The sequence below is a fragment of the Trichomycterus rosablanca genome, chromosome 11, assembly GCF_030014385.1.
Source record: "Trichomycterus rosablanca isolate fTriRos1 chromosome 11, fTriRos1.hap1, whole genome shotgun sequence".
In the NCBI taxonomy this organism is placed as follows: Eukaryota; Metazoa; Chordata; class Actinopteri; order Siluriformes; family Trichomycteridae; genus Trichomycterus; species Trichomycterus rosablanca.
In genome coordinates, this window is record NC_085998.1 from 24,970,008 (window position 1) to 24,997,264 (window position 27,257).

The 27,257-nt window shown below is 40.2% G+C and overlaps 1 protein-coding gene across 1 annotated transcript in view; it reads left to right on the forward strand.

The window, feature by feature from the left end:
* Window positions 1-27,257, forward strand: part of reln (reelin) — a 360,462-nt gene that overhangs the window by 74,162 nt on the left and 259,043 nt on the right. The window contains exons 9-14 of the mRNA XM_063004091.1: window positions 5,306-5,402; window positions 5,667-5,907; window positions 7,570-7,715; window positions 10,224-10,375; window positions 10,574-10,689; window positions 11,003-11,211. Of these exons, the coding sequence (XP_062860161.1) occupies window positions 5,306-5,402; window positions 5,667-5,907; window positions 7,570-7,715; window positions 10,224-10,375; window positions 10,574-10,689; window positions 11,003-11,211 (961 nt within the window). The remainder of the gene's footprint in view (window positions 1-5,305; window positions 5,403-5,666; window positions 5,908-7,569; window positions 7,716-10,223; window positions 10,376-10,573; window positions 10,690-11,002; window positions 11,212-27,257) is intronic.

Genomic DNA, 27,257 nt, shown 5'->3' on the forward strand with positions numbered 1-27,257 from the left:
GTCGGCCAGCTGATGATATCCCATTGTCTGTGTAGGTGGCCTTTTGTAGCTGGTGATGTTCTGCAGACACTTCCAGGCGGTTGATGGCTCATTTGTGGACATCATGCTGCTTAACTTGTTGGATTAGTTGTTCTTTGCAGCCTTGATCTCTTTGGTTAGAGTGTTCCTTGCCTGGTTGTACAGTGCCCGATCCCCACTTCTATATGCTACCTCCTTGGACCTACGAAGCTCCTAACCAGTGTCGCCATCTGTGGCGCCATCTTGGCAATTTGGGACATTTGGGACATTAACAAAACATGACATTTGACCAGAGTTGTCCATCTTTGTAAATGTAAATCATTTGAAAAGAAAAATGTTTATCACATGCAAAAGTGGTTTGTGAAGAAGGAAACTTAGATGTATACTAAAATAAAATATGAATTTACATTTAATCATGTCCATTTTAATTTTGAAATAATGAATGACAAATAATCTATAAACATAACCTATATGTCCTTAAATTAATTTAGCCTAGAAGCTCAGTTTTACTTACAGCTTGTCTTGTCCTTGTCTTTTTTGAAGAAAAGTACAAGAATTAATATTTTCAATATGAATATTGTTAAGTCAATGGCACCATTACCAAGCTGCAACACATTTAGAAAGAAAGACACATTTAGGCTTTTTGAGAAATAGTGCAGCAGAAACTGCTGAAAATGTCAGAAAGGAAAATGATCACCGAGCATATTTACAAGATGCAGATGCTTTTAGCAGACACTTTTAACCAAATCTACTTACAATTATGACTGCTACTTACAGTTATGAATGAATACAGTTTGAGCAATTGAGGATAGAGGGCCTTCCTTAGGGGCAACTTGGCAGCAATGGGGCTTGAATCGGCAACCTTATGATTACTAGTAGGTCATCTCCAGGTATGAGTAAACTCTATGCAGCAGGTAGATAACAGAAACCTCAACCCCCACATGTGGCCAATAGAAAAACTTTAAGGAGTCCAATGCCATCTGCAAGTCTTGCAGCAATACTTGCAATACTAAGCTGGTGGGACACAAGTCTATTGTCTTTGCCTCAAGGATTAATTGTGCAGTCTTAAGCAAACTCTTAACATGTGACTTTCCTAAATAGGTATTTGTCAAGGCAGCAAAGAGACATAGAGTAGGACTTCAGACATCAATCAATGAGAAACTGGTGAGACTCCAAATCCTGTAAAAACTGTGTGAAAAGTGTTGCAACCAGGTTATGACTGGTTGTGAGTGATGGGAAACCCAGGGGAGGAGCTGTATAAATGTCAACAAGCATGGCTACAGCAAAATATAGTTTCTATCAAAATATGTTGGTATATACACAAGCTTTTTTTTATATATGTAACTTTATCATCAATTTACCTCCAATTCTCTCTGCAGAACAGACAAGCCCTGCTGGTCGCATATCCCAATTTATTCCTTTACCCGTATTATTTTCTCCCCTTGGTTTTTCGCTGCATATCAGCACACAAACAACTTGTATCATTTCTTGGAAGAAAAAAAAACCCTGTCTCATGTCATCCCCCTTGTTACTTCTTGCATGTGTTTTCATAACTGATCATAGTTTAGGAGACCAGACAGACATGTCTGCGATTCCCCATGGTAAATGTAGTCCCTATCCCTGATCAGTCGTGTAGTGTACAAACCACAATGACGTAAAGACTCCTGCTTACAAGACTTCAAGTTGTGTAGTGTGAACAGTACCGCAATCTGATGACTTTGAAAGTGGCAGTTGTAGCATAGCAGTTAAGGTACTGGTAAGCAGAAGGTTGCTGGTTCAAATCCCACCACTGCCAGGTTGCTACTGTTGGGCCCTTGAGCACGTCCCTTAACACTTAATTGCTTAGACTGTATAATGTAAGTTGCTTTGGACAAAACTCTGCTAAATGCCAAAAATGTAAATGAAAGTTGTGCATTGTAAACTTCAGTGTATTAAGTCAGTGTATTCAGCTGGTATTTCTAAATCTTTTAACGATATTGGACTTTCAGCATGAGTGGCATGACAATTTTTCCTGAGTCCCAGGAAATAGTGGGGTTGTGTCTCTCTAACCAAAAAAAATTGGATTTCTGTCTCATGATGCATGCTCATTCCGGGTTGCTGAGGCAGTGGACCCTTACCACGGACCAGGTGTGCACACTCCTAGAACTGTGTCTTCAGTCCACCTATTTCTCGTACAGAGGACAGTTCTACAAACAGAAACATGGGTGTGCTATGGGGTCCCCAGTCTCACCTATTGTTGCAAACCTGTACATGGAGGAAGTGGAAAAGAAGGCACTAAGGTCCTACTCAGGGACACCACCGAGTCATTGGTTCAGATATGTGGACGACACCTGGGTTAAAATAAAATCCGAGGAAGTACCACATTTCACTGACCACATCAACTCGGTGGACAGACACATCAGGTTCACAAGGGAGGATGCAAGCAACAACAGTTTAGCCTTCTTAGACTGTGAAATTGCTATTCAAGATGGGGGACGTTTGAAAGTAAATGTGTACCGCAAACCCACACATGGACCAGTACTTAAGGTTTGACTCCCATCATCCATTGGAGCACAAACTAGGAGTCATCAGGACGCTGCACCACTGGGTGAACAGCATCCCCACAGACACTACGGCCAAGGATAGAGCGAAATCTCATGTCAAGAAGGCGCTGGGGGAATGTGGTTATCCCAACTGGGCATTCATAAAAGCGAGAGGAGGAGAAGGACAACCGTGGTCTAAGCGCAAACCAGTGGTGATTCCGTATGTGGCGGGAGTAGCAGAACAATTGAGACGGATATTCTCCAAACACCGTGTTTCAGTTGCTTTCAAACCCCAAAACACGCTACGCCATAAATTAGTTCACCCTAAGGACCAGGTTCCTCGACACAAACAGAGTAACGTAGTGTATGCTGTTAGGTGCTGGGAGGATTGCCGGGAACTGTACACGGGGAAACTAAACAGCCACTGGCTAAACGGATGGCCCAACATAGAAGATCAACCTCTTCTGGCCAGGACTCTGCGGTTTACACTCACCTGCAAGAGCCAGCGGCCACTCATTTAATGATGACCATGTGCAGATCCTTGACAAGGAGGAACGCTGGTTTAAACGGGGAGTCAAAGAGGCCATCTATGTGAACCGGGGAGGGGGCCTGAGAGTACATCTCTCACCATCTTACAACGCCGTAATAGGAGCTATACCCCAATCATGTGTGAAAGGCACACATGGCCATTGTAATTAATGGTCATTGTGATTTGCATATGGACCTGATCACCGGTTCCATTGTTATGCAATGGACGGTGATCGGCCGTGATCGGTCGGTGATCGGTCCCAGACAGCACATAGTGTATGTACCAGTTTGTACTGTTCTTTCTGTTCAAAGTACAAACAGGTGAAATGTAGCCATAGCCCAATTTTGTGCTTTTTCAGTAAGTAGTGATAACACAAAGCTGATTTTATACACATCAGAGGGAAATGCAGGAAAATACAGGAAGCATTGCATTATGAAGCCCTTTTTTTCTGGGAGAGCCATTTGCAGATAGGAATGCACAGGCTGATCCTCTATGATTACTGGTATATTTAAATCAAGAGGTTTAATACCTACTGTATTTTTTAGCCTATCCAGTAAAATCTACAGTATCAAACGCTGCACTAACATCTAACCAAAACAAGAAAAAAGACACTAAGACACATTAGCAAAGGATATTAATCCTGATCATGTTTAAAATGTTTCATTAATATAATTTTTTGCAGATAACTGTTGGGAAACTGTTGGATAACTGTTTTTTTCTAAAAACTTTGAAACAAAATAAACACAAAATAAAGCACATATACTGTAAATTGGGTTTCCTAATCAGGGGTTTAATATCTGTAGCCAATTAGCTACATTACCAAGGGTAAAAGATGTGTTTATTATAGTAAGCAGGGATTCTATGATGATCTTTAAGTGGGTTGGAATAGGGTCAAGTAAACATGATGATGACTTTGATGATTTAATCAATAAATGAGCTTAATTTGGAAAATTGGAATAAGTTGTTGGGTACAGTTGTTGGATAAACCACTATAAGCACTCATGCTGCTCCAGGTGTACTGCTGCTTAACAGAGCAACGTGGCACATGCATTTGTATTTTTTTATTTATTATCATTAAAGAATATTAGAAAAGTAATTGCTAGTACAATTGTAATAACTAGAACAACAGATTCCGTTGCTGTGATATTTCTGGTAAGTTTGGATACTGTATCAAAAAGAAATGTAGAATTATTCTTATTATTTTCTCTTAAAGAGGAAGAGAGATTTGGCTTTTGTAAATGCATGTTTTTACATAGCTTTGGCATCCTTTTATGCATCTGGGCATCTGATACACTTTTAGTGTAAAGTGCATTTAGTCGAAGAATATGATATGTGGGACCACGTAATATCATCAGAAAGGTTCATCTGGTAGCTTACATATGTCACCTACCCTGGTCCATGAGAATTAACCCAAAATTCTACTTAATGTATTTTTTAATTATAAACTTTTTAATGGTTTGGGAAACAAGGACATTAATTGTTGCATTTTTTGGTGTAACTTTTCTGAATGATACAAAACTTCAGCAGCTCAAGAGTCCACGCCAGTCAAGCACATGCATTCTGTGTCTATAAAGCTAAGCTGTTGTAGCACATACAGAATTAGACCTGGCATTGTCTTGCTGAAAAAACATGGATCTGCAGTTTTTGTTTAACAACCTCTGTTTTAATTTTTACCTGTAATTTCATTTTCACTTAATTTTTAATAAATTTGTGTCACATGACACTGTTTAGATAAAAAAAATATTGTGCAGAATGTGAAGTAAAGGCTCAGTCTTCAGGGTTCCTGGTCATTTGACCACTGTGACATCCTACTAAAAGCACCATGCCTGATGGACCTACTTATATCTAGAAATGCAGACCGCCAGTCATCTGATCCCAGTGACCAAAAACGAAATATTTGCACTCAATCAAATTCAAAGACCCTCCTTTCATGACCTTTTCTTTAATGTGTCATTAACAGCACTCTTGTCTAGAAACATGCTCTAAGTAGGCAAAACCAACACGGCGTTCACAGTAGGTACTCACCACGGTCAAATGAACAGCATTTGGTGCTTTTAGGCATAAGCAGGTCAACCCCATGTGGCTTGTGTTAACCAGTGCAAGGAAATGTATATTATGTGGAAAAAAATCTGGTAAATACTGTAAGAGCTTACCTATGCCATACGTTTTAAGTCTCGTATGTACAGTAAATCATGTATGTAAATGATTGTTTTTGCCTGTGTTTAATTTTTTGTAGGCTCTGGATACTGTCGTTTTAGTTATTCAGATCCCAGCATAATAGTCTCATGTAGTATGAACAACTCATATGATTGGATCACCTTGGAGAAGATCAGGTATTAAGTCTCACTTAAGTGGGAAAAAATTTGCTTTTCTGGTCTGGTCATGTGCTTTAATGCAAGAATTGTCTATTGTCTGTTGTTTAATGAAATCTTTTGTCAGTATACATTTTTGTTGTTCTAAAAGCATGTTGAATTTTAATGTAAACACATTTCATAAAAGCTCTAATACTAGATTATTTAAAATATGCTGAAAACAAAACACCATCTAAATTGTATTTCCTTTTAATTTACTTTAATGTATCTTTTTTCTTTCTCCAGAGCACCTACTAACAGCAACACAGTAGTACACCTATTGCCAGTACCATCAAGCTGCAGGGGAATAGATGTGCACCTGCGGTGGTTTCAGGAGTCAGCACTGGGGCCTGATGGCTATGAGTCTTGCTGGGGACTAGACAACATCCTGTTGGTCAACATGGCCCACAAGCCCACCCTGCTGGAGGACAACATGGATCCTCTTGATACTGCCAACTGGATTTTTTTCCCTGGTGCCACCATAAAGGTAGGTTAAAGTAAAATACTGATAATTACCTGAAAGATGGCCTGAAAGATAATTCGAAAAAATTAGAAAAAAAAAATATATATATATATATATTTTTTTTTTTAAACAAAAGTTACAACTAGTGAAATGAAAAAAGAATTTGAGTTCTTCATTCATTATTCATTATTCAGTGCAGTCTGTATCAGAATACTTTATTGATCCCAGAGGGAAATTGCAGGTAGAAATTTAAAGTCTAATAGTGAGTTCTATACATTTTGAGTGCAGACACAGAGGATATCCAGCAGGAGAGGCATCTCTGGCACTGCAGTCTCAAACATTTTAAGCTTCAGCCTTGGGTAGCTAAACAGGTTCTCGCCAAAATTGCCACAGGCTAAAAAACAGAAGATGCATTGTAAGATGTCAGTTTAATTATAAGATAACAGAATAATAGTAAGATGTCAGTTTTGCAGAGAACAATGTAAGACTCCAGCATTTTAATTATAAAAGCATAAATAAAAGAGAGAACTAGGAGGTAACACAGCCATGAGGGCTTTCACAAGACATCAGTGCCCACCTACCCCATATCAACAAACCTGAGTGTATGTAAGAGGCAGAACAACAGCAATCCAACATCCCTGATCACCACACATCTTTATAACCTAGATCCCCCAAGCACTGTAACTATGTTTATAGTCAAGGTGGGCAGTTCCAGTCCTAAGGGTCAAAACCAGGAGCAACCAGAAGCAAATATAACAAAACATGAGAGCACCAGACCCCAGACCCAGAGGATCAGAGCCATACATCCCTTGATTGGAAATACAAATTCAAAGCCTAGCTAAATAAATAATGGATAAGTAAATACATATATTTTTAGTCTAGACCATGTGGCACTTTATAGGTCAGTAAGTATTTTGTAATTAATCAGGAATTTAATAGGCAGCCAGTGCAGAGATGATAGAACAGGACTAACATAATCAAGTTTGACTTCTACTTACTGCTGCATTTTGAACCATCTGGAGTTTGTTTATAAATCTAACAGTGGATCGGTTTTTCATCATCATTAACAGAGAGTAACTTTCTTATTTTAAAGATAGTGTGCAGATGGAAGAAAACAACTCGAGTAAAATTACTAATGTGTGCATCACAGGAGAGGTGTAAATCTATTGTGACACCCAAGTTTTTAACAAATAAGCTAGTAGTCACAGAGAAGGCATTAGTTTAGCACCAAGTTAGACAACTTGTCCCTAGTGGCCTAGATCCAGAACAAGAAAAAAGACACATCCATTATCAGAGGATATTACTATGTCATAGATTATATAGAAATAGATTATATGTAAATCAAATAATAAACCAGAATTAAATTGTATGTAGCTTCCACTGTTAATGGTAACTTTTGGTTTTACAGAAGCATCTTTAAGTTTTAAGGCTAAATGTGTGGCTAAACCTTATCTTGGACAGAATAAGTACCCATCTGAATATAGCAGAGAAAAAGAAGACTTTCACTGTGTATAATAAATCTTTTTAATGTGTTAAACTACATACTACTATTAATACACATGTGCCATTTTTTATACATCACAATAAATGTATAAAAGCTTACAACCTTGTAAATTAGTTGTAAAGCCAACATGTAAACTCCCTAATAATTTCCATTTGCTGCTCCATTTGCTATTTATTTACCAGCACGCCTGTCAGTCAGATGGAAACTCTATGTATTTTCATGGTGGAGAGGGACTGGGACATAGCTTTGCCTCCACACGGGACATTGATCTTCACAATGAAGAAGAACAGCACTACTGGCAGGAGGACTTTGAGAGCCCACCTGATGGGTGAGTGTAGTTTTTAAATTTGATCATGCACATCATGCTAAGCATAAAAGTGCAGTTAGGCACTTATAACATGTTGAGTTAGGCAACATGTATAATCCTGTTGTGGGGAGGCTGCAATATAAAAAGAATTGCAACACTTGTAGAAATTGATAACAAAAAAATTTGCAGAACTGAATAGCTGAAAGGGATACTTGGGTGGCGCAGCGTTCTATTACGCTAGCCCACCACTGCTGAGAACTTTGAGTGAAAGAGCAATCCTATTGTCCTAGGTCTTCTCAAATATAGTGCATTCCAGCTGGTCAGTCTTACAGGTACACTTCTTCTCAGAACAAAAGTCTCCTTCGGCTTTGGCCGACTGCAGTTACATTAGTGGATCGCTCAACTTAGTATTTAGTAATCATGATTTGCTATGTTTGGAAAGGCATTAATACATTTAAACAGAGCATCTTCTAATCTCTTGTTTTAAGCGAAAGGTTTGTCTGAATCTGTCCAATGTGGATGGTTGATATGTATTGCGCTTATCTGTTTAACATGTTCTGCTGACTCATGTTCTGCTGCCTGGTCACTTATGCAGAAGATCCATTTCCTCACTTGATGTTAGATTTTACCCACTGGTAGCAGTCTGAAAAAAATGTTTCCAGGCTCTATAGTTTTGGGATTTGTCATTAAACTGGAGTAAACCTGTAGCCACAAGCTCACATGAGCAAGGTATCTCACAACGTTATGTATGTTCAAGCTGCTTTCATTGCGAGGTATAGACTATATGATAGGGTGAATGAGTAGAACAATATTCGTTATTCTTTTGTGTGATAAGGAAAGCATTGTTGATTTGGTCCGGAAAGAGTGGTGTGGCTTCAGGTTTAATTTGTAAAGGTGAAATGTTGTAGCTAAAAACTGGCTTAGCATCCTCGCCTAGCTGGAGTTATGGAGTTTTTTTATTTTGGCTTGCTCAACCACATATCTTCAGTATGTTGTATGGCTTAAACACTGTGTTTATTATTATTATTATTATTATTAATATGATTATTATTATTGCATGTTCCATATTGTCCCAACTTTTTCTAATTTGGGGTTGTATATTAATGAGTAATTTAGTAATGTTCTGTTATCTGGTTAGTACAAATTAAATATGAATTAATGTTACAAAATAATTATGTTGATCACAGTCAGATTTTAGATCTGAACTGTGATTCAGAGGCATGAGCAGTACATGCAGGTAAGGTCTAAAATTCCTTTTTACTATTCGAGTGTGACATGTAAGTTAATAAGTAACAATATATATATATTTCATAACCCTAATGGATTAATCGTTAAGGATGTGAGAGATCACCAAGAGATAAGTTCAAGATAGGTTTTCTTTATCTCAGGTGAGCGATTTATCATTTATAAAGCAATTTTTATTGTGTTTAAACAGTGTTTTTGGATGTGGCAGTAGTAAACGATTTTTTAAAAATGCTAAAAGTTTAAGTAGATCAGTGTGTTTTAATATCTGAATGGCTGTTGCGAATGAGTTGTAGATCAGTGGCACATGTTAATTATGTCATCAAGTTACCACAGTTGCCGAGTGAGTGGCAATAAACAGCACTCAGTTGAAACGTATCTCCGTTAGTTATTTGCTTTACACACAAACAATATATATATATATATTAGGGCTGTCGAAGTTAACGCGATAATAACGCATTAACGCGACCTCGATTTAACGCGATTAAAAAAATTAGTGCCATTAACGCAAATTCTAGTTCATGTTGAGACTTGACTGGTAGAACCAACGTTTTAATGTCGGACTTGCCACCGTTTTTCATTTGCGGTTTGTTAACATAATGTAACCGATCGTGGTAGTGATGCACTTGCATAATAAAGAAATAAATACACGCTATATTCACAAGTTGTCGGGAGCAGAACACTTTATTACACTTAATTAACTTCTTCTTCTGTACCGAATACCGGAAAGCTGAGTCGAGCACGTTAGTTCATAAACTATGGAAGCCCCAAAGGGTCAAAACACACTCACTTCGTGTAGAAACGTCCATCAAACCATCGTCACGATACAACCACAGACAAGTCTGATACAATAACTACGCCTTATCCCACCTAAAGCACCGCTGATCTACAGTGTTTGCTGATGGAGAAATTCTAACCTACAATCTGACATTTACTGCCTAGTATGTGAGTGAATAAAACTCCCTTACAGTTTTCTCTTGTCCCAGCAGTTTTTAACATCAGTACATTTAGCATAAAATGTGTTCACCATTTTAATTGTAACATTTCACTTAAAAATCCTTGTTTTCTATAACATTTACACAGATTTTTTTTAATGCGATTAATCGCGATTAACTATATGAAATTCTGAGATTAATCGCGATTAAAAATTTTAATCGTTTGACAGCCCTAATATATATATATATATATATATATATATATATGTGTGTGTGTGTGTGTGTGTGTGTGTGTGTGTATGTATATTAACCATTTTAGATAAACAAATAAATAAACATCCTCTTTTTTTAGCTGGGAAATTGAGGGAGCAGTGTATGGCACTCAATGTGGAGAAATTAAGTCAGGCTCTGCACTAGTTTTTCTTGAAAATGGAAAAAGGAAAGTTTGTACTCCCTACCTGGACACAACTTCCTATGGCAATCTTCGGTTCCACTTTGCTATGGGTATGTATATATTCTGCACATTACAAATATGCAAAGATCATTTGTAAATATCATTAAAAAAAAGTAAAAAAAATAAAATGATATATATATATATATATATATATATATATATATACTGTATATATATATATATATATACAGTATATATATATATATATATATATATATATATATAAAAATTTTTTATACATATATCAGGTGCTGGGGAGTGTCATCCTGGGGAGTCACATGATAACGATGTTATCCTGTTTGGTCGGTCAGAAGGCAGAAGAAACCACGTGTTATTAGAGACACTTCCATTTTCAGCCTACAGGGTAATGCTAACCAATGAATCTAACTATAAAATAAATATATTTTACTAATAACCTAAAGTCACTAGAAGTTACTCACCAGTTTTATAAGAAGTACTTTCTCAATAAATTTACAGAAATAGTGCCTGTTAGAGATACATGGCACCATTTTCTATCATTTTTCTGTATAAATATTCATCTTTTTTTTCTGGCAGTGCCTATATTTTCCTTTTTGTTTTCTTTTATTCTTTTTTTTAACAAATTACATAATTAATTATGTCACAAATACAAATTCTCTTCTTAGCTCCTTTTATTTGTTTTTTGTTTTTCTGTCCAGGTCCCTATTATGGTATCAGTACCCCTGCCTATAGAGCTTCAGACTCCTGTAACTCAGTTTTGTTTGGAGCAGAAGTTTCATTCTGGGCCCAGCCAACATGTTTGGGCAGTGGATTTCCTGCAGCTTCTGCCAGTGCTGCCTGGTGACTACACACACATGGCCCAGTTTTCTATCAATCTTGGTTGTGGGTCCCACCAGCCTGCTAACAGGTGTCTATTCTAACTTCTGTGATACTTTAAAATAGAGGTTTAAAGTGAAGTAAACAATGATTTAATGCAGGAGTCGAATGCTATATGGACAAATCAGGTAAGAAATAAAAGTGTAAGGTTAATTGTAAGGTTCAGTTTTTTAGTGTTTAACTTACAACTTATTTGTGTTTTATAAATATATACAAATGTAAAATTTGATGCTAGCAACACACTCAAAAAGGCATGTATACTGCAGTGTTGCATTACGTTTCCTATTTCTCACACTTTTCATTTATTTTTGAAACAAATTCTTGTAATTTTGTAACTGAAATTGTTGTGCCTTGTTGCTTGATACAAGACAGGTCGTGGTCAATGTTGTCTGATTCTCCTTTTTAAGGTGCATAATACATTCTCAATAGGAAAGAAATCTGTGCCACTTAAGACACACTCTTTCTACAAATCTACACATGCAGAATGAAATGACCACAGACTTCAAAGGCAGTATTTGTCTCTCTAAATTCTCAATATAAACCCCAGCCGCAAGGGTACCTTCACATATATGTCATTCATGATTTTTATTCACCCCATACCATGACAGTTGTTGGCCTTTGCACATGTTGCTGATAACAATCTGGAAAATCCTATTTGTCTGTGAGAGACTTTTTTGTCACAGTAAACTCGATATTTGTTTTTTCCTAAAAAGTGGACATCTGACAACAGTGCACATTTCGACTATCTTTTAGTCCATCTATGATGAATTTGTTCACAAGGAACTTGGCTTCATTTCTGAATCGAATTAACTCGATATAAACTCGATATTTGGTTTTTCCTAAAAAGTGGACTCATCTGACAACAGCGCACATTTCGACTATCTTTTAGTCCATCTATGATGAATTTGTTCACAAGGAACTTGGCTTCATTTCTGAATCGAATTAAATGTATGTCTTTTTGAATAATAGTTTGAGCCATCAAAAAACTGACCAGACTTACGAGATGTAAAAAAAAACTGACCAGACTAACACTTACGAGGAGCAGGTGATTGTAAATTAATAGAAACTGACACATATAGTCCCGTCTAGTGTTCAAAGTGTGTCTTGTCTTGACCTTTTTCTCTGTCCATAGTGTTTATGTTCCTTGTTCATTGTTAAATAAAAACAATATGTTGCAAACATCTCTTTACCAATACGGGCATTACACTGTCTTGGGACATTTTGTAAATCACAATAAAAAGAAGAATCTATTCATTTTCTTAAATCTTTACTTAACTGACAGAAGTAGAAAGAAAATTTTTTTTTCACTGAACAACATTATATTCAGAATTTAATGCTTTCAAAACACTTATAAAGTTATACTCCACTTCATGATGCATACATTTTCAATAGGAGACAGATCTGTATTGCAGTCAAGCCAGTCAAGTACACGTACTTTGTGTCTTTAAAGTCATGCTGTTGTGGCACATGCAGAATGAAGCCTGGCACTATTTCTGGCATTTTCCTTTTTTTCTCTCTACAGATTTTTACAGATTCCTTAAATCTTTTCACAAAATTATGGAAGGTAGATTGTAAAATACCTAAAGTATTTATGACTCTTATGACACTTGGAACCCACCACTGAGCAACGACCCAATCATAAAATCAACATAGAAAACGTGCAAAATGGCTTGCCGTTGTCTTGTTTAAAAGAAAAACAACAACTGTTAGATGATATGTTGCCATACCATAACAGTCACTGCACTGTAAAAAACAAATTGTTGAGAAAACTCAAAATATTGAAGCAACATGATGCACTAAGATTTTTTTGTTAGTACACTGATTATTTTGTTCAGGCTATTAGGAACTTAATGTTCTGATAACTACAAAATTCATGTTCAGAAAATGACTGTTTTTGAGTTCATTGAACTATAAATGCTCTATTTGCAAAACAAGAAATTCTACCTTGACTGAAAAAATTAAGTTGTTGGCAGAACTCAAAATTTTAAGGCAACATGATGCATCAGTATTTTTACATTGGCCTTACTAAACTTCTATTGTTTAGCTGACTTTCTTTACTCAACCTGTACTTACTTCTATTTGCCAAATCCTATCCTAAATTACCACATCTTTCATATGCTGTAAAACATATACTACAGTAAGACATTAAGCACAAGTTAACAACAAGAAAATACAAGATTGCATTACTTTATTCCAACCAGTACCTGACACAATCAAGATACACAGTCTGAATATAACAGCATTACACATTCAGTATATAAATGAAATAAAATCTTTAGGATGGTAGTGAATACTTATGGTCTGAGTCTTGGAAAGTTTTTTTTTACTTACTACTGATTATTTAACCAGAAAAAATAAAAAAAAACTGTTTAAACAAGTTGGAAAAAATACATTTCTTAAGCTGTATTTTTACACCTGTTGAAATGCCCCCAAGTGTAATAACTGCATTACAAAAAGCAAAATTAAAAAAAAAAAATCCTGCAATTATGCAAAAACAAACAATATTAATATATACACTGATCAGCCATAACATTAAAACCACCTCCTTGTTTCTACACTCACTGTCCATTTTATCAGCTCCACTTACCATATAGAAGCACTTTGTAGTTCTACAATTACTGACTGTAGTTGATCTTGTTAGCCTCTTTCATGCTGTTATTCAATGGTCAGGACCCCCACAGAGCAGGTATTATTTAGGTGGTGGATGATCCTCAGCACTGCAGTGACACTGACATGGTGGTGGTGTGTTAGTGTGTGTTGTGCTGGTATGAGTGGATCAGACACAGCAGCGCTGCTGGAGTTTTTAAATACTGTGTCCACTCACTGTCCACTCTATTAGACACTCCTACCTAGTCGGTCCACCTTGTAGATGTAAAGTCAGAGACGATCGCTCATCTATTGCTGCTGTTTGAGTCGGTCATCTTCTAAACCTTCATCAGTGGTCACAGGATGCTGCCCATGAGGCGCTGTTGGCTGGTGGACTAATCTCAGTCCAGCAGTGACAGTGGGGTGTTTAAAAACTCCATCAGCGCAGCTGTGTCTTATCCACTCATACCAGCACAACACACACTAACACACCACCACCATGTCAGTGTCACTGCAGTGCCGAGAATCATCCACCACCTAAATAATACCTGCTCTGTGGTGGTCCTGACCATTGAAGAACAACATGAAAGGGAGCTAACAAAGCATGCAGAGAAACAGATGGATTACAGTCAGTAATTGTAGAACTACAAAGTGCTTCTATATGGTAAGTGGAGCTGATAAAAGAAACAGTGAGTGTAGAAACAAAGAGGTGGTTTTAATGTTATGGCTGATCAGTGTAAATAAACACAATGAACAATACAGTGGGCTAACATCTGAAGCACTGTTAACCAGTGTCTTATTCAAAGATCCTTTATCGATTTAGGGACACAACAAATAGCTTCATGCATTTAGTGGATTTGAATTTGAGGATCAGAAAAGGTGGCTCTGTTTACTCTAGACCATGGTTACATGGCTCACAGTAAAAGTTTGTTCTTAAGACAGCGCACACGTTGTGTGCATCCAGATCCCAGCTCCATGAACACATTCTGAATGGCATGAAATGTGTACTTAAGCTGTTTTGGATAAGAAAGGTTCAGGGCATAGATTAGGCCAAAGAGGTACTCCAAGCCTGTATATACGTCTGAGAGATTCTCCAATACCACCGTCTCCTTCAATGACGAGCTTGCAACAGAGACCTCCAAAACTACAAGTACTCCAACAGATAACACTTTGGTCTGCCCATCTTCAGGATCTGTACCCTACGAAAGAGACAGAGTAAACACAGAAATACATTAAATCAACTGTGTATCATATCATAGACATGCTTCTTGATGTCATCTACTTACCAGACATTTCTTGAATAACTTTGTGAGATCTTCTCTTGGAAACAAAGGCAGACCTTCCAGCACAGCACTTTTCTGGTGGGCTACAATGTCAGAGATCTTAAAATAAAGACAAAAATGAAAGCATATTTACTATGAAGATTCAAGCTAAAAATCTGTGGTTAAACAAAATGTGACCATAGTTGCAAAAACACTTAAATAAAACTAAATCTTAACCTTCCTGACACTGGTCTCAAAGCAGTCTGTCAGGAACATGCCACTTCATCTACAGTGTCTAGGTCTTCAGGATTCACACATATTATAGTTTGAAAATCCTTAAAGGTGTGTTTTTTGTGGACTCTGCTTCGATGAGAGGTAAAAGTTGAACGGTTGTTTGTTTTAAATTCACATCCAACATAGGGACACTGAACCGTTTCACGATTTTTAAGATGGTTTCCAAGATGAGTAAAAAAAGTTTTTCAGTACAGATTTCTTGAAAATCACAGGATCTACACTTAAATGTTAAGAGTTTGTGATGAACTGAAGTACTATTGCGATGGGATCTGGAAAGATGTGATCTTAAGGCACCTGGTGTTCTGAAGACACACACACACAGTCTGTATGAATACAAGGCCAGTAGGAAAGTCTCCCATGATGAAGTCGATAATGTCTCTTGGCTTGAGCTGGTGAAATTGCAGACCTTTACATTGCATGCAGCCTTATCATATGAACCTAAAAAACAAGAAACATCACTTTCATTTTTATATTAGAATATAATGGTTTAATTGTAAATAAATAATTAATGAACCACTAATTGATTAATAATTAATCCATCTTAGAATATATTATTCTTGAATAATTATGTACCATATGGTAACTCCTTTCAAACTAAATGTGCATATACTGTATGAAGTGTGGATCCAAATCATGGTCAGGGGTTTTAAGGGATAAGAACTGCCATGAACTTGCAGTATTATCTCACACCAATAATTACTGTCCTAAGCATTATTAGTTACAGTGCCAGTTACAGTTTAGACACAAATGGCTGTTTTTAATTATCTTAAATTTATTTCTATCTAAAAATTTATGCATGAATTATTGACATAAGTTTTTAAGCCAAATATAAATACGTAAATTAATATGTACATACCTCCTCCATCAAGCTGTTTTTTTTAACTGAAATTAAGTACCTTGGCTGAGCGCTGACTATCTTACTGTACTTGAATTTGAGTTGTAATGATAATTATACAAAACGGTAACGTACACAAGCCATGGGTTGGAACACACCACAGTTTGGTAAGATTTTACTTCAGACTAGGGATGTCTCGATCACGTTTTTTTGTTCCCTATACCGATTATTAATTTTGATCCCGATCCGATACCGATTCTTAAACCAATACTTGTATTTTCTAGATATTGTCTAGATAAGAACTAGATAATACTGTTCACACAGTGCACACTTCAAGTACATTACAATTATTCAAATTAATCCAGTGTATATGTTTAACAACTAAATAGCTCTGCAGTGCTGAAGGGAAAAATGCTGCATCCAAGCTATTGCTTAATGTTTTGTATTTTTACAAAATCAATCAAAATGAGTGAGATAATTACAGTTTTACTTTAAACTTTACATTCAAAGAAAAAAAATGTTTAATGCAGTGATACACTAAAAATGAACAGAAATCTGTGTAGCAGCTTAACTTGAATATAAGAAAAAAAACAAAGTATCATTAAACAGTAAGCATAAAGTACCTGGATGACCTACTGCCTGGGCAGCCATTTTTGAGTATACAAATGATGCACACTAGAGTTCCGAAATCGAAGCAGGGATTCAAAAAACTTTTTCCATGACAAAATTCCACCTGTAACCACTTTTGAGTATTGTTGAAAATCGTGTTCTTTCATCCAGGAAAAAGGGACAAATGTAATTTAGTGAAGTATAACAATTTATTAAGAATCAAATACATAGATTGGTAAAAGTATATTCTGAGCTCAGGAGACTTTGCACATACACCAACCGCTGATGTATCGAGAAGCCTCTCTTCCTGTCCGTGTCCCGTTGCTTTTCTAATCTTGACTCCTCCCCTTCGGGTAAATGTAAAAAAAAAATTTATTGCTATACTTTGAGGAAAAATTTTTTACTTTGCACATACTCAGCAGTAATGCAAATCTTGTGGTTTTTCTGTTTAGCTATTTTCCCCTCACTTTGTTCATTGCCGGTAAAAGAGCCACCCAGATGTATCCTGTTTTTGTCACACTTCAGAAGGTTAGGTTATTCCCGTCTGCCCACACCAGGTGCAGAGTGCGTACAAAGTATCAGGTCAATTAAAGTTCAGTCTGCACAGAATTCAGACACATTTCTTTTGCATGTAAGAATTCAACTTACAATTGGGCAGTAATAAAGACACACAAAATCCACTAGAACAAGTTCAGACTCAGACTCAGCTTTATTTGTCATTCAAAACCATGTACATGATTAGAACGAAATGCAGTTACTCAGGTCTCGGTGTGTGTAAACATAATAAAATATAAAATATAAATAGCAAGAGAAACTATGTTTAGTAAAAATAAAACTTAAGACTTAAAAACTAGAAGAAATAACTAAGATATGAATTTTAAATATTTACATTTACATTCAAGTATTGCACAGGAACTACAGCAGCTTTATGCAGATCTAAAGTGCACGATTCAGTATAGCAGCAGATAAAAGGCAGCACCAGGTCACAGGTGTTTAAGGTAACTGGTGAATAGACAGTACATGAGGGGTGGAGCAATTTAGCAGTCTGACTGCATCCGGAAAGAAGCTGTTTTTCAGTCTTGTTGTTTTTGCTCGGATGCAGCGCAGCCTCCTACCAGAGGGAAGGGGGGTGAAAAGTCCGTGTGCAGGGTGGGTGGGGTCACGGAAGATGCAGGCGGCTCTTTCCTTACACCTGGTTGTGTATATGTCCCCGATGGGTGGTAAGCTGCATCCGATGGTCCTCTGTGCAGACTTTACCACTCTCTGCAGCGCCTCCTTTTCTGCCACAGTGCAGCCAGCATACCACACAGTTAGGCAGGTGGTCAGGGTGCTCTCCACCACACAGCTGTAGAAGGACCTGAGGATGTCTGTGTGAAGACCTGCCCTCCTCAGCTTCCTCAGGAAATACAGGCGTTGGTTTGCCTTCTTTATGACAGCCATGGTGTTGGTATGCCAGGTGAGCGTGTCCGTCAGGTGAACCCCAAGGTACTTGACGGAGGGGACCATCTCCACAGCTAATCCATCAATGAGTAGAGGAGGAGGGGATGTACCAGTCCTGCGGAAATCCACAACCATCTCCTTGGTTTTCTGAACATTGAGGATGAGGTTGTTGTCTCTGCACCACCATGTTAGGTCCTCCACCTCCTTCCTGTACGGCGACTCGTCTCCGTGGGTGATGAGTCCGACCACCACTGTATCGTCCGCGAACTTGACCACGAGGTTGTTCTTGTGGTGTGCTCTGCAGTCGTAGGTCATGAGTGTGTACAGTAGTGGGCTGAGAACACAGCCCTGAGGGGAGCCGGTGTTCAGGATAATGGTGGAGGATGTGATGTTGTTTATCCTGACATTTTGAGGCCTGCAGGTCAGGAAATCCAGGACCCAGTTACACAGGGAAGAGGAGGTTCCCAGTGATTCCAGCTTGGACACCAGTTTCTGCGGGATGATGGTATTAAATGCAGAACTGAAGTCCAGAAACAACAGCCTCACGTAGGAGTCCTTGTTTTCCAGGTGGGTGAGGGCCTGGTGGGTCAGGGTAGCGATGGCGTCAGCTGTGGACCGGTTCTGCCTATATGCAAACTGGTGTACGTCCTCCGCTACGTTGATGGTCTGTTTCAGGTGCCTCATTACCAACCTCTCGAAGCACTTCATGGTGACAGGAGTGAGTGCAATAGGTCGGTAATCGTTGAGACACGTCACTAAAGAGGACTTTGGTACAGGAATGATAGTGGATGTCTTGAGACATACTGGAACTCTGGCCTGGGACAGTGAGATGTTGAATATATCCGTCAGGACCTCAGACAGTTGATATGCACATTCCCTCAGAACTCTACCTGGAATTCCATCAGGGCCGGGGGCCTTTCGGGGGTTGACTTTCAGCAGTGTTCTTCTCACCTCTGCTAGTGTTACGCTGATGGCTGGGAGTTTGTCCAAGGGGTGGTGGTGTTGGAGACCTCAAAGCGTGCATAAAAGGTGTTGAGGGTGTCGGGGAGAGCTGGGTCCTCAGGGCACTGTGTGCCCCCCCTCTTGTAGTCTGTGATGCACCTAATGCCCTTCCACATGCTCTGTGGGTCGTTTGATGTGAAATGACCCTAAATCTTAAGAGCATAAGTGGCTTTTGCCCTCTTTATTCCAGCAGACAGGTTTCTTCTGGCAGTTTTGAGTGCAGTTTCATCACCGTCTCTGAATGCGGCATCACGGGTTCTCAGCAAGGAACGCACCTCGCCGTTGATCCATGGTTTCTGGTTCTGCCTGATGGTTATAGTCTTTGAGGTGGTCACATTCTCCATACACGTCCTAATATAGTCCATAACAGATGTTGTGTATTCCTCCAGATCAACATTGCTCTCTGATGTTGCAGCTTCCTTGAATATCTGCCAGTCTGTGGTCTCGAAGCAGTCCTGTAGCCTGGACACAGCACCTTCAGGCCACACACAGATGGTTTTTGTGTCAGGGTTTTTGCTCCTTGACACCGGGCAGTATGCAGGAGCGAGCAGGAGAGAGATGTGATCTGAGGCGCCGAGGTCGGGGCATGGCGCTGCTCTGTACGCTCCTCGTCTGTTTGTAAACACTTTGTCCAAAGTGTTTTTGCCCCGAGTTGCAAAGTTAACGTGCTGATGAAATGTGGGTAAAATGTCCTGAAGATTCACGTGGTTGAAGTCCCCTGCCACTACATATAACGCTTCTGGATGTTTATTTTGTAGCGAGCCGATGCTGTCTTGCAGCTCCTTCAGCGCTACATTAGCGGTAGCTTGCGGGGAAACATAAACCGCAGCTATGAACACTGCTGTAAATTCCCGAGGCAGATAGTGGGGACGACATTTTAGTATGAAATATTCCACCACATCAGAGCAATGTTTGCTTACTACGGAACAGTTCGTGCACCAACCTTTGTTGATATAGATGCAGAGTCCACCTCGTCTGGTTTTACCGGAGAGCTGCCGGTCCCTGTCCGAGCGGAAAAGTAGCCGTCCGGCGAGCTCAAAGACGTAGTCCGGCATGTTGTTATTAAGCCACGTCTCTGTTAGAACAAGGACACTGCAGCTTTGCATCTCCCGATGGCACAGTCTGTGTCGCAGCAAGTCCATTTTATTATCCAAAGCCCGGACATTGGATAAAAAGAGCGATGGAATAGCGGGTCTGTTAGCGTTAGCTCTTAGCTTGGATAGCAGACCGGCTCTTTTACCCCTCTTCTGCTTTCTCGTGCACCGCTTCCTTTTGGCCCTGAGCCAGCTCCGTCTGCCGCTGCATGCCGTTCGTAGAATCCGCATCCTACCGAGCGCTGCTTTTAGTTCCAAAGGTATTTGAACATGGACACTGTTGTTTAGTTCCATTAATGCTGTTGAGCTGTACTTTATTGCTGTTCTATTTGAAGTAGTCATACTAGTTTTTTTACTCTAACACCGAGAGCTAGAGAAGCCGCTGCACTCCTGCGCGCCGCCACACTCTTTTGTCATGTTATAATGTTACATGTACAGTGTATCACAAAAGTGAGTACACCCCTCACATTTCTGCAGATATTTAAGTATATCTTTTCATGGGACAACACTGACAAAATGACACTTTGACACAATGAAAAGTAGTCTGTGTGCAGCTTATATAACAGTGTAAATTTATTCTTCCCTCAAAATAACTCAATATACAGCCATTAATGTCTAAACCACCGGCAACAAAAGTGAGTACACCCCTTAGTGAAAGTTCCTGAAGTGTCAATATTTTGTGTGGCCACCATTATTTCCCAGAACTGCCTTAACTCTCCTGGGCATGGAGTTTACCAGAGCTTCACAGGTTGCCACTGGAATGCTTTTCCACTCCTCCATGATGACATCACGGAGCTGGCGGATATTCGAGACTTTGCGCTCCTCCACCTTCCGCTTGAGGATGCCCCAAAGATGTTCTATTGGGTTTAGGTCTGGAGACATGCTTGGCCAGTCCATCACCTTTACCCTCAGCCTCTTCAATAAAGCAGTGGTCGTCTTAGAGGTGTGTTTGGGGTCATTATCATGCTGGAACACTGCCCTGCGACCCAGTTTCCGGAGGGAGGGGATCATGCTCTGCTTCAGTATTTCACAGTACATATTGGAGTTCATGTGTCCCTCAATGAAATGTAACTCCCCAACACCTGCTGCACTCATGCAGCCCCAGACCATGGCATTCCCACCACCATGCTTGACTGTAGGCATGACACACTTATCTTTGTACTCCTCACCTGATTGCCGCCACACATGCTTGAGACCATCTGAACCAAACAAATTAATCTTGGTCTCATCAGACCATAGGACATGGTTCCAGTAATCCATGTCCTTTGTTGACATGTCTTCAGCAAACTGTTTGAGGGCTTTCTTGTGTAGAGACTTCAGAAGAGGCTTCCTTCTGGGGTGACAGCCATGCAGACCAATTTGATGTAGTGTGCGGCGTATGGTCTGAGCACTGACAGGCTGACCCCCCACCTTTTCAATCTCTGCAGCAATGCTGACAGCACTCCTGCGCCTATCTTTCAAAGACAGCAGTTGGATGTGACGCTGAGCACGTGCACTCAGCTTCTTTGGACGACCAACGCGAGGTCTGTTCTGAGTGGACCCTGCTCTTTTAAAACGCTGGATGATCTTGGCCACTGTGCTGCAGCTCAGTTTCAGGGTGTTGGCAATCTTCTTGAAGCCTTGGCCATCTTCATGTAGCGCAACAATTCGTCTTTTAAGATCCTCAGAGAGTTCTTTGCCATGAGGTGCCATGTTGGAACTTTCAGTGACCAGTATGAGAGAGTGTGAGAGCTGAACTACTAAATTGAACACACCTGCTCCCTATGCACACTCACTTCTGTGATACAATCACAAAAGTGAGTACACCCCTCACATTTCTGCAGATATTTAAGTATATCTTTTCATGGGACAACACTGACAAAATGACACTTTGACACAATGAAAAGTAGTCTGTGTGCAGCTTATATAACAGTGTCAATTTATTCTTCCCTCAAAATAACTCAATATACAGCCATTAATGTCTAAACCACCGGCAACAAAAGTGAGTACACCCCTAAGAGACTACACCCCTAAATGTCCAAATTGAGCACTGCTTGTCATTTTCCCTCCAAAATGTCATGTGATTTGTTAGTGTTACTAGGTCTCAGGTGTGCATAGGGAGCAGGTGTGTTCAATTTAGTAGTACAGCTCTCACACTCTCTCATACTGGTCACTGAAAGTTCCAACATGGCACCTCATGGCAAAGAACTCTCTGAGGATCTTAAAAGACGAATTGTTGCGCTACATGAAGATGGCCAAGGCTACAAGAAGATTGCCAACACCCTGAAACTGAGCTGCAGCACAGTGGCCAAGATCATCCAGCGTTTTAAAAGAGCAGGGTCCACTCAGAACAGACCTCGCGTTGGTCGTCCAAAGAAGCTGAGTGCACGTGCTCAGCGTCACATCCAACTGCTGTCTTTGAAAGATAGGCGCAGGAGTGCTGTCAGCATTGCTGCAGAGATTGAAAAGGTGGGGGGTCAGCCTTTCAGTGCTCAGACCATACGCCGCACACTACATCAAATTGGTCTGCATGGCTGTCACCCCAGAAGGAAGCCTCTTCTGAAGTCTCTACACAAGAAAGCCCGCAAACAGTTTGCTGAAGACATGTCAACAAAGGACATGGATTACTGGAACCATGTCCTATGGTCTGATGAGACCAAGATTAATTTGTTTGGTTCAGATGGTCTCAAGCATGTGTGGCGGCAATCAGGTGAGGAGTACAAAGATAAGTGTGTCATGCCTACAGTCAAGCATGGTGGTGGGAATGCCATGGTCTGGGGCTGCATGAGTGCAGCAGGTGTTGGGGAGTTACATTTCATTGAGGGACACATGAACTCCAATATGTACTGTGAAATACTGAAGCAGAGCATGATCCCCTCCCTCCGGAAACTGGGTCGCAGGGCAGTGTTCCAGCATGATAATGACCCCAAACACACCTCTAAGACGACCACTGCTTTATTGAAGAGGCTGAGGGTAAAGGTGATGGACTGGCCAAGCATGTCTCCAGACCTAAACCCAATAGAACATCTTTGGGGCATCCTTAAGCGGAAGGTGGAGGAGCACAAAGTCTCGAATATCCGCCAGCTCCGTGATGTCGTCATGTAGGAGTGGAAAAGCATTCCAGTGGCAACCTGTGAAGCTCTGGTAAACTCCATGCCCAGGAGAGTTAAGGCAGTTCTGGGAAATAATGGTGGCCACACAAAATATTGACACTTCAGGAACTTTCACTAAGGGGTGTACTCACTTTTGTTGCCGGTGGTTTAGACATTAATGGCTGTATATTGAGTTATTTTGAGGGAAGAATAAATTTACACTGTTATATAAGCTGCACACAGACTACTTTTCATTGTGTCAAAGTGTCATTTTGTCAGTGTTGTCCCATGAAAAGATATACTTAAATATCTGCAGAAATGTGAGGGGTGTACTCACTTTTGTGATACACTGTAGTTACATGTATAATCAATAATACCCAACAATTTCCCCCCTTAATTGTCCTTTTAGGACAATTACAAATCAGATGAATGAATAGAAATACACTTTTCCTAATATATTATGAAAATTAAAGGATTAAGCTAAATAAGAGTGCAGACAGCTCCCCGTTATGCGGAGACCGGACTGTGGAGCACTCAGTGACTATGAAACAAAAGCCCGAATAAAAACAACCTAAGCTACAGTAGTATATGAGGATAATCATAAGAATGAAACATAAAATAGAACGGGAGAAGGATGGGCATTAACCAACTGTGGAGTAGTCAGGTCCTCGCAACTTGGATTCTCAGGTGAGATAGAATCGCTATTTTCACCACTCTGGACACAGTGAGAGGGATTAACAAAAAACAACAAAACAGTACACAGGGTTAAACGATAATAGCAGAAACACTGAAATTTTTTTTTTTTTTAACCTCCACTTCAAACTTCCTCCAATTCAACTTCTTCTTCATTTTCAATGTCTTGTGGTCCTAACAATGGAGTATGCTGTTGGAAAAACTGGGACTTCGGGTCACCCCCCTTGGAGAGAGTAGTCTCAATTAGCCTAGTGAGGAGAGTCCTTATACAGGGAATACAACATCAGCCACACATCACGAGCAGAGCCAAAGCACAGCAAATTGAGGTCATTATTTTATAAACATTTTGGTCATCCAAGTGTTAAACGGATTCTCAATTCCACTATTTTCAGCTAATTCATTACTTAAGGAGGTCAGACCCTCAAGAGCCCTAGTTATGGTCCCATCAGGGGCTGTATTGTTAGGAATAAATGTGAAACACTGCTCCCCAAACATCTTACACACACCGCCCTTTTCAGCTAATAGGAAATCTAAAGCTATCCTATTTTGCCATGCCATTAAGCTAGTTTTATCCAGTTGTTCATTAATTCCTTTGACTGCATCCCTTGTATAATTGACAAAACGTTGCTGGTTATAGTAAATTTCATTTATCCAATCCACATTTTTGTTAATCGTGGACCACCAAAACAACAAACTTTCAAAGCCGGCTGCGACTTGATCTCTTGCTTTAAACTCATCAGGGACCCCCCTAGGTACCCCTATGAAGTCGACATAAACTTTTGGATCAAAAGAGCCTGATGGGCTCTACTGTTCGCTTAACACGGCCATGTGTGTTTGTGTCCTTCCCCACTGGCTCCCCACCCAACGGAAGCACATATAGTGACATCACTAGTTGTACGAGGGCACAAATCCCCCTCCAATTCTTAGGAAGCTTAGATCTTAAGACTTTAGGATCACACAGCCACCATACATCTGCACGGGAGACGCTCTGATCGCTGAACCACTCGGAATTAAACCCGTCTTAGTAGTTTTCGGCGTCCACGGTGTCTCCACATGGGCTCAGACCACTTTCTTTTGTGGACTTTCACCTGTACCCAGTTGCCAGGCTTGACAGTTTTGAACTCCAGCCACTCGCCGTCGTCTGCTGGTGGTTCCAGAGGGGGCTCACTCCGCTGGACCTGTGTAGAAAAAAGCTCGAGTAAGATTAGTTAGAGCTCGCATGTACTCATCTTCCTCTGTTTGCCAAAGATCCAAAGCTGGCCCTGTAACATTGTCTCTAGTGGGCCCTGTCATTCGCCTCCCCGTTAACAACTCATGTGGGGACAAATGCGTTTTCTCCCGTTCAGCTGATCTCATGGACATAAGGGCAAGCGGTAATGCATCTACCCATGTAAGTTTTCCCCCATGACAGATCTTTGCGATCTTGCTTTTTAATGTCTGATTTGCCCTTTTTACTAGTCCCTGGGAGCTGGGGTGATAAACAGCTCCAAACTTGTGCACAATTCCTATGTGTTCCTCCACTTCCCTCAAGTGCTTGCTTGTGAAATGTGTGCCATTATCAGACCTGATCAGTTTAGGTACTCCATAGCGTGGAATGAGGGTATTGCTTCCACCCATCTGGTGTATCTGTCAACCATTACCAGAATGTACCTAAACCCCCTTACTAACTTATCAGGTCCCATGTTTGTGAAATCAATGCAAATCTCCTTGAAAGGTGCGTCTGGAACTGGAAAATGTCCCATGGGCCTCTTAAAGGGTCGCTTGATATTAAATTCTGAACAAGTGGGGCATTCTTCCACATAATTTTCCACCATTGCCATCAAGTAGGGGTGCCACCAGTGTAATGCCACTTTCATGGTACGCCTGGCTCCCACGTGGGTGGGTCCATGGGCTTGTCTAATTAGCAGGGTGCATAGCTCTGCTGGAGCCACAAGCCTCGCATCTAATGATCTCCAGATTCCATCCCTCTCTACTGCTCCCCTTGCTAACCACTGTTTTTTCTCATAGGCACCACTGTTCTGTTGCATCTCACGCACATTGTCAAGTGATAAGTCAGGTACTTTTACGTCAGCTCTTACAGTCATTTTTACAGTGTAACCTCCTGCCCTTTTAGCTGCAGCGTCTGCTGCGTTGTTTCCCAGTCCCTCCAAGTCATTTATCTTGGAGTGCCCTTTGCACTTAATTACCGCTACTAGTTTGGGCAACAGAGCAGCACTTAATAAAGCTTTTAGGGCTTCTGCATGTTTCACAGGAGTGTTTTGAGAGGTCACAAATCCTCTCCTCATCCACTGTGGTCCATCCACATGGACTGCGCAGTGGGCATAAGCAGAGTCTGTGTAAACGTTTAGGACCTTGTCCTTTCCCAATTCTAGGGCTTTTGTTAGCGCTACTATCTCAGCAAGTTGGGCTGACGCTGGCTGGGGTATGATTTCTGCTACCCTGGTGACAAAGCCTTTCCCCTGTTGTTCAACTACAGCAAAAGAGGCCACATTTCCCTCTTCTCCTCTATAACAACAACCATCACAAAAAAGTACCACTTCAGGATTTTCTAAAGGGTCACTACCCAGGTCTTCCCTGAGTCTCAGGTCCCTCTGGGCCACAAACTCACAGTCATGTGGTTCCAAGTCAGTGTGCGGTAGTTGTTTTGCCATATTCACCGTGTTTTTGTGTGTGAATGTGATGTGTGGTTGTGTCAGTGTATCGCTGATTCTCATCTTCCTAGTAGGTGAAAGGGTGAATGCTGTAGAAGTAAGAAAGGCAACAACACCATGGTTTGTGTTGATCACTAGAGGGTGACACATGACTAAATGAGCAGTTTTGTCAACAGCCTTGGCCAAGGCAGCAATTTGTCTAGTGCAATGTGTTTGGCCCTGTTCCATTACATCTAGTTTTGAGCTGTAGTACATGAGAATCTGTCTATTACTTTCCCTCTCCCCTTTCTGAAAGAGAACGGCATTGATTATACCGTTCCTTTCAGAAACATCTAGGAAAAAGAGTTTTTCATAATCTGGGGCCTGTAAATGTTCAGCATACGCCAAGGCTTGCTTTAAGTCAATGAAGGCTTTTTCGGCGTCAATGGTCCAGATTAGTTTTGCTTTAAGGTTGCTATGGCCTACCTCGGCCAGACAGTCCCTTAGGGGTTGTGTCAAACCCACATAGTCGAAAATGAAATGACGACTGTAGCCTGTCAG